The sequence below is a fragment of the Sinocyclocheilus anshuiensis genome, unplaced genomic scaffold (genome assembly GCF_001515605.1).
Source record: "Sinocyclocheilus anshuiensis isolate Anshui unplaced genomic scaffold, SAMN03320099.WGS_v1.1 scaffold411, whole genome shotgun sequence".
In the NCBI taxonomy this organism is placed as follows: Eukaryota; Metazoa; Chordata; class Actinopteri; order Cypriniformes; family Cyprinidae; genus Sinocyclocheilus; species Sinocyclocheilus anshuiensis.
The window spans coordinates 553774-568278 of record NW_015549608.1 but is presented as its reverse complement, the minus strand read 5'-3'; the positions used below and the strand labels follow the sequence as shown (position 1 = coordinate 568278).

The following is a 14505-nucleotide window of genomic DNA, read 5'->3' as shown; positions in this document are numbered from 1 at the left end:
ATATTTATTTTCAAGCTATTTATCAAATAAGGTTTTAATATTAAGTTAATATTAAGTAACTTACATACAACAAAGTCTGAAAATATATATAGCTGCTCATAAATGTTTTAAATGAGGAGCACAAGTGCATTTAATGCACTTCTGTAATTTAATTATCTCCAAGTAGACATTCTGTTGAGTGAATGTGTTTGTGCCACACATAATTAATTAACGTTGTTCAATGATCAGTAACGTGCCTGCCCATGCAATAAGTTTAAAACATCAACAAAGTGGAGAAAAACTACAAAAAGCACTTGTAACACGACATAACGGTGCTTTACCGAGCAATGACGATAATATTAATATGACGTTATTCAATATGAATATATGACTAGCTATACACTCTTAAAAATAAAGGTGCTTCAAAAGGTTCTTCAAGCGATGTCATAGAAGAACCATTTTTGGTTCCACAAAGAAGCATTCAGTCAACGGTTCTCTAAAGAACCATCTCTTTCTTAATCTGAAGAACCTTCTTTCGCCACAAAGAAGCTTTTGTGAAACAGAAAGGTTCTTCAGATGTTAAAGCTTCTTTATGGAACCATTTAGACAAAAAGGTTCTTCTGTGGCATCGTGAAGCACCTTTATTTGTAAGAGTGTAACAATAACAGAATAACAATGTAACAGAACAAAGAGACGCATCAGTGTAAAATTGCGAAAGGTGACACATAATTTCAGTTCAGTGATGAAGAGAGAATCTGAATTTACATTTCGCTGCGGACTGAGAGTAAAGCTGAGCTTTGCGCTGTTCGCTGCCAGATGAACTTAAACTTGTAGATCTGAACCTAAATGTTCTGTTTTCTTTGGAAAAAACTTCCCGACTTCTCGGAAGTACAGCCAGCGCCAGGGTTGCCAAATCCTTCCCAAGAGTCACCCTCAAAAGACTAAATTTTTCAATCTAAATATTGAGAAAATCATCTTTAAAGTTGTCCAAATGAAGTTCTTAGCAATGCATATTATTAATCAAAAATGAAGTTTTGATATATTTACGGTAGAAAACTTTCAAAATATCTTCATGGAACATGATCTTTACTTAATATCCTAATCATTTTTGGCATAAAAGAAAAATCAATAATTGTGACCCAGACAGTGTATTGTTGGCTATTGCTACAAATATACCCCAGCGACTTAAGACTGTTTTTGTTATATATATATAATAGTATGAATTCTAAAAATAACATTGTTATTTTCATTGTAATGTTATTTTACCAGGGGTGTAAAAAGTATTTAAAAAATGATACTCAAGTGAAAGTACGAGTATCTGGCCAAAAGCATACTTGAGTAAAAGTAAAAAAGTACAACTTAAAAAAAAAACAAATTGTATTTATTGTACTATTAAAAAAGTACAATAAATAAACAAAGGAGTTTCTTATTTCACCATTTTAAGTGCTAAGTGCTTCCAATTAAACTGCATGACATGTTTTGTCAGACAGACATACAAAGGTTTGGTTAAAGTGAGAAACAAAACAAAACACAATTGTACGAGTCATCTAGTGCAGCAACAACAATTAAAATTCAGCAAAGTGGAACACAAATAAACATAGCCCTTAAAGGGATACATACACCGTCCACACCCTCATGCCGTCCCATATGTTTATGACTGACTGTCTTCAGATTAAGAGTTTTAGGGGAAAAAATCATCTCTTTGCATATAACACAAGTGTACAGGACATCCAGAGATAATGCTTGAAAAACCTGGCAACCCTGGTCTTCATATGCATGCCACATTGCTTCCCGATATCACATGAAAGCATATGAAATATTTCCCGTCAATAGGATCGTTAGGCTATAATAACATGACTATGTATGTATATACATACAGTTCTGTGCAAAAGTCTTAGGCCATTATATTTTCACCAACAAAAAATGGTTTTAAGTCAGTTATTTCTATGTTTTGCTGTAGTGTGTCGGTAGGAAATATCCTATATGTTTACTTTTCCAAACATTTCTTTTGCCATTAATTGTAATAATCCAGTGAGATTTTTGTCTGGTGCTGCACACAGAGATCTGATCTGATCATCATCAGTCCGTCTGCGATTACATGAAGAAACTGAGACAGACTCAATCCAGAAGAACTGTGGCAAAGCCTCAAAGACGCTTCAAGAAACCTCCTGCAAAGCTACAGTACTGTGAGAAGTTATAGCCACTTGTGTAAAAATGCTAAAGTGAGGATGCTTTCAAAAATAATGCCATCGATTTTATTTATCAGTTGACTACATCAAATCTTGTTTTCAGGTATAGCTTTCACAATACTTCAAGTTTTGTGTTTCACAATTGCTTTGATTATTTTATATATTTTAATCATTAAAGTGACTTTAATGCAAAAATACATCTAGATAAAATAAGTGATGTTTACTGGTTGAAAGACTGTAATTTAGTATTTCATATCCAGCAGATGTCAGTGTTTGACCGCATGTTACTGTAAACAGATTGCAGCATATTCTTCTTTTATTGTGTAATTAGTTCTTTGATAAATAGAAAAGGCATTTGAATCGTTCTTATCTGTAATACAGAACACGCTTATTTGGGTTTTCTTGTGGTTTAAGTTTAGGTTTCACTAAACACACAAACCAGACACAATCTCTCCCGTGTTGAGGTTATACACTGTAAAAAATAAAAAGTTGAGAAAACTTACAAGTTTAAGGCAACCAGTTTCAGCAGATTGAGTTTTCTCAACTTGTTGTTTTCAGTTTATACAAAAACAAGTTGAGAAAACTCAAAAATCTGCTGAAGCTGGTTGCCTTAAACTTTTAAGTTTTCTCAACTTTTTATATTTTTTACAGTGCATCAACTATTTGTTCTACAAAACCTGTTTTTAAGACTAAAAAGACTTTCAATGCAGAAAATAACTTTAAAATGAAATTAACCTACACTGTAAAACACAACGTGCTTATAAAACTGAAACTAAAACCATACTACTCGAAATAAAATAAATATAAAAAACTTCATAAAGCACAAAATTACTAGAACTTTAACTAAAATTAAAATGAAATACTAAATATTCAATATAAGTAATATAGGCTATATCAAATCAATACAAACTATAAACTTTAAAATGGCATAATAAATACACAACAGGGGGGAAAAAAAGTGAGACGAGATACTTTTTAATAAATCATCACAATTATCTGATACACTTTTTTATCAAATGTTACTTATTCCATGTGAAACACCAATCATCTACAATGTATTTTCATCAACAGAGCTTGATCTTCAGGATGACAAACTGATCGACCGTACAACAAAGATACGGCCTTTTAATTCACAAATACTTGGACATGAATTGTGTAGATGCACATATGATTGCAATCATTTCCCTTCGCCACATTTGTCCCTTCATAAATGTACCTTATATGAAATAACACAAAGGCAACAACAAATCCAATTCAATGACATTCACGTCTATTAACCATAATAAAGGCACATTAATCCAGCAGTGTGAAGTACACTAATACTGAAACACACAGTGCATAGTCTTTCAGTAGTGCTCATAGCTTTTATTTTTGAAAATGTAGTAATAAATATAAAATTAACCATTTTACTATCAGTTACAGTTTGTGGCATTAAGGCACAGAGATGCACTAGATGCTGAACACAGATACATCAAATCATCTTAATTTCTTGACCGTCTGTGATCTTATAAGGCACTTTGTTTGATATCCTAAAACAAATATATGATAATCTGTCCAATGATACAAAGTGTTCATGAAAATAATCAGGTGTAAGACACAAATTATCTGTAGCCTGTGATGCATTTAAAGGAATAGTTCACTCAAGCAATGAAAATGTCCTGAAAATGTACTTATTACTTACAAATGCACTGTTAAGATGTTTTTAACTTCAAACCATTGCGTCCAGTCCATAATCCATAATAACTCTTCCTCCAGTGAAAAAGTGAATCTGCTGTTGTCTCTCACATCAAAATCCAGCCACATATGTGTTTAGAGCTGTTTAAACGCTGCTTGATCTGTGCAGATTTCTCTCCTGATTCAGACCAGAACACTTTTTCACTGGAGGAAGAGTTATTATGGATTATGAACTCGTGTTTGAGTTAAAAACATCTTAATGATGGATTTGTTTCAGCTTTTGTCTTCTCCAGATGTGAACTGATGGACTGGAGTGCTGTGGATTATTGTGATGTTTTTATCAGCTCTCGTTGTGACGGCACCCATTCACTGCAGAGCAAGTTCAGACTCCACAAAATCTGATGCAGAAACAAACTCATCTGCATCTCGGATGGATCAGCCAAATTTCACAGCTGGGTGAACTATTCCTTTAAACAAATAACTCACCTAAAAACGAATTCTGTCATTATTTACTCACCCTTATGCTAAATCCTATTTTTTTTCATGCACGACACAGATTTGATGTTTATGCATCTGCATGATATCCGCACTTTTATGGTGCAAACCCAAAATCTTTTTGTGTTGCATTGAAAAAAAAAAAAAAAGAAGCAATACAAGGGTTTTTAATGACACTAGGGTGAGTAGGCCTAAATAATATTCTCGAACATATAAACGACAAACTATAGTGTTCTTTTCCATAATAAATATTAAATACTACAAATAAAAAGCAATAACCCCAACAATAAAAAAGGCATATCAGTTGGTTTAGGTGACACAGTCATAAACGCTCCTTCTTCTTCCTCTCACTGCATGCGGTCCGTTTGCAGCTGCTGTGGCTGATACTGAGCGAACGCGGCCGCGGCGGATCCGGGTGCAGGCGATGCCAGCGGCTGCTGGACGTAACCGTAGCCCGCCGCTGCAGCGACGTAACCCGCGGCGGCTGGGGAGGCGGCATACGGGTACTGATCGTAAGCGGCGGCGGCTGCAGCGGATGTGGCGGCGGCGGAGTACTGCGCGTACGCGGCGCCGGTGTAATCCAGGTACGGAGACGCTGCGGCCGCGGCCGAGGACGGCTGGACGTGAGGGATCACCATGCTGGGCTGAACAAACGCCTGCGGGTACACATAGTGAGCGGGAATCCTGAGGGACACAGAGATCATGTGATCAGACAGGGAGCGAGCAAAACATTGACTTCAACATGAAACAGCACGGGGTTATTCACATCAACAGGACTGCCACAATAGAGCATGCTGGGAAGAGTCAATGATCAGTAACTCTGTCACGTCACATCAGAAGATGCATCATTAACTTACGAGGTTTTCAGGTATTTCACGGTGAAAAGAAAAATGCATTATTGTTTTGAACATTTTGCATTACTTGAAACGGTCAATGCAGATGCTAAAAAAAAACAATAGCAATGGGCTTCGTTCATTAAATACAAGCAGAATGAATTTGTGTAAATCATTCATTAATTTTTTTTACATAAATTGTCATTCAATTTAATGCAAGAGTTTACATACACTCTTAAAAATAAAGGTTCCAAAAGCGTGTTTTTGCAAAGAAGCTTTCAGTGAACAGTTCCTAAAAGAACCAGTTTGAAGAACATTTTAAAAATCTAAAGAACCTTTTCTGCATTTGAAAGGTTCCATGGATGTTCAAGGTTCTTCATAGAACCATTGATGCTAATAAAGAATTTTTATTTTTAAGAGTGTAAGATGGTGTGGCTACACCATTTCTGTTTTATAACATTTTATGTTTTTGAATTGAACTGAAACTTGAACTGAATTGTATGGAATATATGGAGGTCACAAATCTGACTTGTAAAGTTTGTATCTGTTTATATAGATTTTATTGTATCAACCTTTTTTTAATCGAATTGAAACTTGTATCGAATTTAACTGAATATGTCTCACTAAATCTGTCTTGTAAACCTTTTACCAGTTTTCATTTATTTTTTATATAGATTTTATTTTTAACCCTTTTAGGTTTTTTAATATATATTTTAATTTAATATGTGAAGGTCTCAATAAATCTGTCTTTTTACCTTTTATGAATTATTTTTATTTAATTTTATTGTATAACCCTTTTAGGCTTTTTAATTGAATTGAAACTTGAAATAAAGTTAAATAAATTGAATTTAATACATGAAAGTCTCAGCAAATCTGTCTTGTAAACTTTTTAGTATCGCCTCTTTTAATTAATTAATTTTTTTAATAGATTTTATTGTCAAAACCTTTGACTCTCGATTTTCAAATGTGAAAAATTCTGCATTTATTTTATTGTTTAGAAGAAAAAAAAATGTACTGGTTTAAGGAAACAACAGCAATAATTACATGCATACTTAAGATCAGATATGAAATATGAAGAAAACACAAAAATCAAGGTAAATATTACTTGAGAACAGAATTTTTTTAAACGCATCTAATTTCCGATCCATGTTGTTTGCATATGTAAAATTTAGCAAAAATATGATTTAACTGTGTGCATTTAAGTCAAATTAGCCATAAGATTTATGAATGATTTACCCAGACATTCATTCTGCTTGTACTTGATGAATCAGACTTAATTGGTGAATCTCAACTCACTAAACGAACGTCATCATCAGTCATTAATAGTGCTTTCGCTAACAGAGTCCGTCGTTAGCTCTTAATGATGTTTCAAATGAATGCTGTTGTATTACTGATATCACTTGCAAACTCAGCATTCAATTTCAGTTCAGGTCATAATATTGCCTAACCTTGCACTCAAATAAAACAAATGACTATGAATATCAAAGCAGATCAATCAATATCACAGCAGAAAAAACACCCTTCCAAAAAAAAAAGAAAATAGACCGTAGCTTTGACAGCAATTCTGCAATCATAAACAGGGTCAATGTTACTGACACACCAAACAATACTGAAAAGAAAGAGGAGAAATCCAGTTTCACACTCGCGTGCGTTCACACGTCACAAACACACAACGCTTGAAGAGAAATAAGAGTGGAAATCTGCTAAATACACCAACTCTAACGTCCGACTTCTGAAGGGAAAATAAGCAGCAAAACTGTGTTTTCAGCATCTTTACACTGCAAAGAGAAACAGGGAGTTGCATCTGAAGAACGGCAAATAAGTCAAATACATTTGACCCCAAAATCAAACGAAAATCTAAAAGATAAAAAATGACTTAATTGACTTACATTAATTAAGATAATTATGCATTCCCCCCCTCAAGCTCTCATTTCTGAAATGCAGCTTGACGTTTTTTATTAAATTTCAAATATTAATGATTTTCCTTACTGTGACTGTGCAACATTTTTAGTTTTTTGTTTTAACGATCATTAAATCATTAAAAATTAAAGGCAGCACAGAAAATCTTACAATGATAAATAAATAAATATTTTTGAGGAACTGGGAGGGTAAATGTGCTTAGTCACAATGCAAAAAAAAATAAAAAATAAAAATAAAAAGTAAATAAATTATATACACTACCAGTCCAAAGTTTCTGAACTTCTAATTCTAAAGAATTCTCTTCTGCTCACCAAGCCTGCATTTATTTGATTCTAAATACAGCAAAAGCAGTAATATTGTGTAATATTTTTAGCGGAGTAGAATTTTTCAGGTTTCTTTGATGAATAGAAAGTTCAGAAGAACAGCATTTATCTGAAATAGAAATCTTTTGGAACATTATGAATGTCTTTATCATCACTTTTGATCAATTTAAAGCAACCTTGCTAAATAAAGGTATTAATTTCTATAATCCCCCCCACCAAAAAAAAAGATAAATAATATATACTGACTCCAATGTTTTTGAATGGTAGAGTGTATAATGTTACAAAAGCTTTTTATTTCAGATAAATGCTGATCTTTGGATCTTTCTATTCATCAAAGAATCCTGAAAAAATTTACTCAACTGTTTTAAATATTAATTATAATAATAATAAATGTTTTTTGAGCAGTAAATCAGCATATTAGAATGATTTCTGAAGATCATGTGACACTGAAGACTGGAGTAATGATGCTGGAAATACAGCTGCGCATCACAGAAATAAATTATATATTAACAGATATTCACATAGAGGACGGATATTTTAAATAGTAAAAATATTTCACAATTTTACTGCTTTTGCTGTATTTAGAATCAAATAAATGCAGGCTTGGTGAGCAGAAGATAATTCTTTAAAAAACATTACAAATCTTTTGACTGAGAGTGTATGCTGGAAAGTTGATTCTTGTGCACAGCTGTTATTAAACAGGACACATCAGAAGCATTCTTCATCTTCCAATCATTTTGCATATACGGGTTCGCAAGTCCAACATTTTGTTTCTCACTTTTGACTTCAGCATTGCAGCCATAACATACAGTGGGTACGGAAAGTATTCAGACCCCCTTAAATTTTTCACTCTTTGTTATATTGCAGCCATTTGCTAAAATCATTTAAGTTAATTTTTTTTCCTCATTAATGTACACACAGCACCCCATACTGACAGAAAAACACAGAATCGTTGACATTTTTGCAGATTTATTAAAAAAGAAAAACTGAAATATCACATGGTCCTAAGTATTCAGACCCTTTGCTCAGTATTTAGTAGAAGCACCCTTTTGATCTAATACAGCCATGAGTCTTTTTGGGAAAGATGCAACAAGTTTTTCACACCTGGATTTGGGGATCCTCTGCCATTCCTCCTTGCAGATCCTCTCCAGTTCTGTCAGGTTGGATGGTAAACGTTGGTGGACAGCCATTTTTAGGTCTCTCCAGAGATGCTCAATTGGGTTTAAGTCAGGGCTCTGGCTGGGCCATTCAAGAACAGTCACAGAGTTGTTGTGAAACCACTCCTTCGTTATTTTAGCTGTGTGATTAGGGTCATTGTCTTGTTGGAAGGTAAACATTCGGCCCAGTCTGAGGTCCTGAGCACTCTAGAGAAGGTTTTCGTCCAGGATATCCCTGTAATTGGCCGCATTCATCTTTCCCTCGATTGCAAACAGTCGTCCTGTCCCTGCAGCTGAAAAACACACCCACAGCATGATGCTGCCACCACCAGGCTTCACTGTTGGGACTGTATTGGACAGATGATGAGCAGTGCCTGGTTTTCTCCAAACATACCGCTTAGAATTAAGGCCAAAAAGACCAGAGAATCTTATTTCTCACCATCAGTTTGGCCGGACGGCCAGCTCTAGGAAGGGTTCTGGTCGTCCCAAACGTCTTCCATTTAAGGATTATGGAGGCCACTGTGCTCTTAGGAACCTTAAGTGCAGCAGAATTTTTTTTGTAACCTTGGCCAGATCTGTGCCTTGCCACAATTCTGTCTCTGAGCTCTTCAGGCAGTTCCTTTGACCTCATGATTCTCATTTGCTCTGACATGCACTGTGAGCTGTAAGGTCTTATATAGACAGGTGTGTGGCTTTCCTAATCAAGTCCAATCAGTATAATCAAACACAGCTGGACTCAAATGAAGGTGTAGAACCATCTCAAGGATGATCAGAAGAAATGGACAGCACCTGAGTTAAATATATGAGTGTCACAGCAAAGGGTCTGAATACTTAGGACCATGTGATTATTTCAGTTTTTATTTTTTAATAAATCTGCAAAAATGTCAACAATTCTGTGTTTTTCTGTCAATATGGGGTGCTGTGTGTACATTAATGAGGAAAAAAAATTAACTTAAATGATTTTAGCAAATGGCTGCAATATAACAAAGAGTGAAAAATTTAAGGGGGTCTGAATACTTTCCGTACCCACTGTATATTATCCAAACGGCTAAAACTGCTAACAGGACCTTTGATTTGACAGTGTAAAGATGCCCGGAGTCATAGATGCTAAAGATGAAGCGTTTAACTTCTGAGCCACTAGCAGCACCAGACAAACTGCAAAAATAATCACCGTTAAGACCCGTCTATCTGTTGCTGGGCAGATTTCATTTGTAATTTTCCATGGCTGAAATGAGTCCTAAGCGGCAAACGTGCAAAAACAACAGGTGCTGGTGTTAAATGTGGCCATAGATGAGTTGGGAGTGTGTAACAGGCCATTCCTTACTGTCAGTCTGCCGGAGTGACGGGACAGTTGTGGAGAGGCTATTTCTGCTGTCATAAACGGAAAGATGAGCAACGCTCCTATCAGCAACACATGGCCTGACACTTTAACTCAGTCCGCATTACTGTGCTTCACAATTCATCTGGAAGAGTAAAACGGTCCCCTGTAAACGAAATAGATAAAGCTCTTTTGACGTAGTTAATCTAGATCACTAGATGACTTGCATGTAGTATTTATGGAAGCTTATTTCCAAAATAAAAATATAAAAAAGGAGGTTATTGCAATTTTTTCATCTCACAGTTCTGACTTTTCTTCTTAGAAAATATATCTCACAAAAGTTTATTTATTTATTTATTTTCACCATGGAATTGTGACTTGTGATCTTACAATCTTCTCAGAATTCAGAGTTTGCATCTCTCAATTTTGACTTTTTTTTTTTCCTCACAATTCCGATTTATTTATTTTTTTCACAGAAATCTAAAATTACATCTTGCTATTCTGACTCTTTTCTTAGAATTCTATAATTACTTGTAATTATGACTTTCTGGCCTTTTTTCCCCCCAAAATTCTAAAATTATATCTCATAATTTTGCCTTTTGTTCCCTCAGAATTCTAAAATTAGATCTCATAATTCTGACTTTTTTCTCATCATTTTAAAATTACATTTAATAATTTTGACTTTTTAATCAAAATTCTAAAAATTACATTTCCTAATTCTGACTTTTTTCCTCATAATTTTAAAATTACATTTCAAAATTTTCACTTTTTTAAAATCAAAATTCAAAAAATTACATTTCATAATTCTGACTTTTTTCTCATAATTTTAAAATTACATTTCATAATTTTGACTTTTTTTTAATCAAAATTCTAAAAATTGCATTTCATAATTTTGAATTTTTTCCCTCAGAATTTTAAAATTACATTTCATAACTCAGGCTTTTTTTCAAAATTATAAAATTACATCTCATAAATTTTGACTTTTTTTTCTCAGAGTTCAAAAATTACATATCATAATTTTTACTTTTTTCCCTCATGATTTTAAAATTAAATGTCATAATTCAGGATTTTTTCAAAATTATAAAATTACATCTCGTAAATTTAGATTTTAAAAAGTACATTTCATTCTTTAAACTTTTTTTTTTTAATTCTAAAATTACATATCATAATTTTGACTTTTTTTTTTCTTGCAATTCCAGACTTTTGTTTCTCACAGTTGCGAAGTTTATATCTCACAATTCAGACTTTTCTTCTTAGAATTTTTTAGAATCGCAATTCTGATGCGCTAAGTCTGATATAAACTCAGGGTTTTGAGAAAAAAGTCACAATTACCTTTTTATATTGTTAATATACTGTACATTATTAAGTATATAACCATTTTTCTTATTAATCCAACACACCCCTATCAGAAACTTAGATTAGATGAGATTTAATACAACATATCATTATGAACGTGGTGTAAAATATAACCTAACCCTGAGCCCTGAGTGTGTCATTGTTAAAAATACCCCTGTTACTAAGCCGCAGCGGCAACTTTCTTACTACGAACATATTTTTCTCCTTCACGTCCTGAACATTTGGGGGTTGCCAGAGTTCAGGGCTAATTTAAGCTATTGTAAATCGCAAACAGAGGGGCTGATCTCTGGTGTCTCTGAACACCTGTTGTCTCGCGCCGCTCTGAATGACGTTGTGCTCCACACTAAAGTACAGCGCTGCAGCTGCTCCTCTCTGGGACTTACATTGTCTTTGACTTAATCTTATAGGAGGATAGAAGTAACTGTGCACTGGATCGGTCAGCAGTACGATTCAGTGCAATACTGTGGTTTCTTGTGCCAAAAAAGTTCTTTACATGAGTACATGATCATATGCAACTCAATGTCACATGCTGTTGCATTCTGAAATGCATTAGAATGAAATGCATAACATGTGTTACATTCTAAGCACTGCTGCAAAGTGGGCTATGATGTTATTATTGTTAACTAAAACCGAAAACATTTTCATTACTTGAAATAAAAATAAACTTTAACTGAAATAAAACAAAATATAAAAATGTATTTTATTTCAGCTAGTTGCAAAGACAAGGCTGTACTTAACCAAAACTGAAAAAAAATTAAATAAAATAAAAACTATAGATGTATTTAAAAAAAAACAACTAACAAATGACAAAAACACACAACAAAATTACAATAAACAAAACTTAAAATTAAAACAGAAAATATAAAAATAAAAAAAACGATTCAAAATATTAATTAAAACTATAGTAGTATAAACTTTAACTGAAATCAAATAAAGTATAAAAAACTTAAACATTTTATTTCAGCTAGTTGCCAAGGCAACATTTCTAATTTTCACTTTATGTACTAAAATGGTAATTAAACTATTTAGACATATATATATATAAATGACAAAAACACACAACAAAATTACCAAAACTTTAACAAAATTTAAATAAAACTAATTTAAATTACATATAAAAACTATAATAGTATCAACTTTAACTGAAATAAAACAAAATATAAAAATGTATTTTATTTCAGCTAGTTGCAAAGACAAGGCTGTACTTAAATAACCAGAACTGAAAAAATGTATAAAAACTATAGATGTATTTTTAAAAAACTAACAAATGACAAAAACACACAACAAAATTACAATAAACAAAACTTAAAATTAAAACCTAAAACATTTTCATTACTTCAAATAAAAATAAACTTTAACTGAAATAAAACAAAATATAAAAATGTATTTAATTTCAGCTAGTTGCAAAGACAAGGCTGTACTTAAATAACTAAAACTGGAAAAAAAATAAAATAATAAAAATATATATATATAGATGTATTTAAAAAAAAACTAATAAGTGCCAAAAACACACAACAAAATACAACAAACTTAAAAAACTTAAAATTAAAACCAAAAATATAAAAATAAAAAACTGATTCAAAATATTAAATCTATAATCGAAACAAACTTTAACTGAAATCAAATAAAATATAAAAGAAAAATAAGTATTTTATTTGAGCTTATTTTATAAATATGGTAACACCAAACTGTATTAAAATCAGCTGAATATTTTATTTTAGAAATATGTTAACACCAAACTGTATTAAAATCAGCTGAATATTTTATTTTAACTTATTTTATTTTAGAAATATGGTAACACCAAACTGTATTAAAATCAGCTGAATATTTTATTTTAACTTATTTTATTTTAGAAATATGGTAACACCAAACTGTATTAAAATCAGCTGAATATTTTATTTTAACTTATTTTATTTTAGAAATATGGTAACACCAAACTGTATTAAAATCAGCTGAATATTTTATTTTAACTTATTTTATTTTAGAAATATGGTAACACCAAACTGTATTAAAATCAGCTGAATATTGTATTTTAGCTTATTTTATTTTAAAAATATGTTAACACCAAACTCTATTAAAATCAGCTGAATATTTTCTTTTAGCTTATTTTATTTTAGAAATATGTTAACACCCAACTGTATTAAAATCAGCTGAATATTTTATTTTAGCTTATTTTATTTTAGAAATATGTTAACACCCAACTGTATTAAAATCAGCTGAATATTTTATTTTAGCTTATTTTATTTTATTTTTAGAAATATGTTAACACCAAACTGTATTAAAATCAGCGGATTATTTTATTTTATTTTAGAAATATGGTAACACCAAACTGTATTAAAATCAGCTGAATGTTTTATTTTAGCTTATTTTATTTTATTTTAGAAATATGGTAACACCAAACGTCTCGGTTATGTACATAACCCTCGTTCCCTGATGGAGGGAACGGAGACGTTATGTCGAACGACATATGGGGTCTCACTTGGGAGGCCAATCATCTCTTGAGTTTAAGAGAAAACGCCAATGAAAATTGGCTAGTGGATTTTGCATACCTGAGCCACTCCCCGTGCATACGGGTATAAATAGGTGACAGGTGCATCCACTCTTCAGGTTTTATGCTGAGGAGCCGAGAACGTGTCCCGGCAACAGCGAATGGTTCAAGGTTGTGGCATGGGGACATAACGTCTCCGTTCCCTCCATCAGGGAACGAGAGTTACGTACGTAACCAAGACGCTCCCTATCAGTTGGTCACTACAAGTTATGTCGAACAACATATGGGGTCAATGGAAAACGCCACAACCTGAACACTGTCACAACCCTGTGGCGCTGCAATTGTTGACAAGCCGTGGCATGCCACAAAAGCTACGCTAAGGTCGTAACATTCCCAAAGCCCCAGCACAAATTCACTGACCTTGGTACCGAAGGGGATCAACGGTGAGTACGTCGCTGCTGGAGAAGGCCATGCTGCTGTTCCGTCCACAAAAAAGTTTTTGGAAGGGATTTCAACCTTCAGTGAAAGATTGCTTTAAATATTTCCCATTTGTTCATTAAGCCTGGCAAAACGATGGGGAAGCGAGCCTTAAGAAAAAGGTCGCTATGCAGCATCCTACCTGCAGGGAGGTGACATGTGGAGATACTGATATGGACTGACCCAGAGGGCAATACTACATATGGAATGGGTCTCTGAGGCAGGTCCTACCTTAGAGTTGGGATGGAACAACTGCCAGGAGAGGCTGACAGAGCCAGTCTGTCAAGGGAAGACAC

The 14505-nt window shown here is 33.2% G+C and overlaps 1 protein-coding gene across 1 annotated transcript in view; it reads right to left on the bottom strand.

Annotated features, from left to right (window-relative positions):
- Window positions 1-4162: 4162 nt before the first annotated feature.
- The window catches only part of LOC107659072 (RNA-binding protein 24-like), a 23389-nt gene continuing 13046 nt past the window's right edge, over window positions 4163-14505 (bottom strand). Inside the window, exon 4 of the mRNA XM_016447885.1 lies at window positions 4163-5021. Within this exon, the coding sequence (XP_016303371.1) occupies window positions 4685-5021 (337 nt within the window). The 3' untranslated portion in view covers window positions 4163-4684. The remainder of the gene's footprint in view (window positions 5022-14505) is intronic.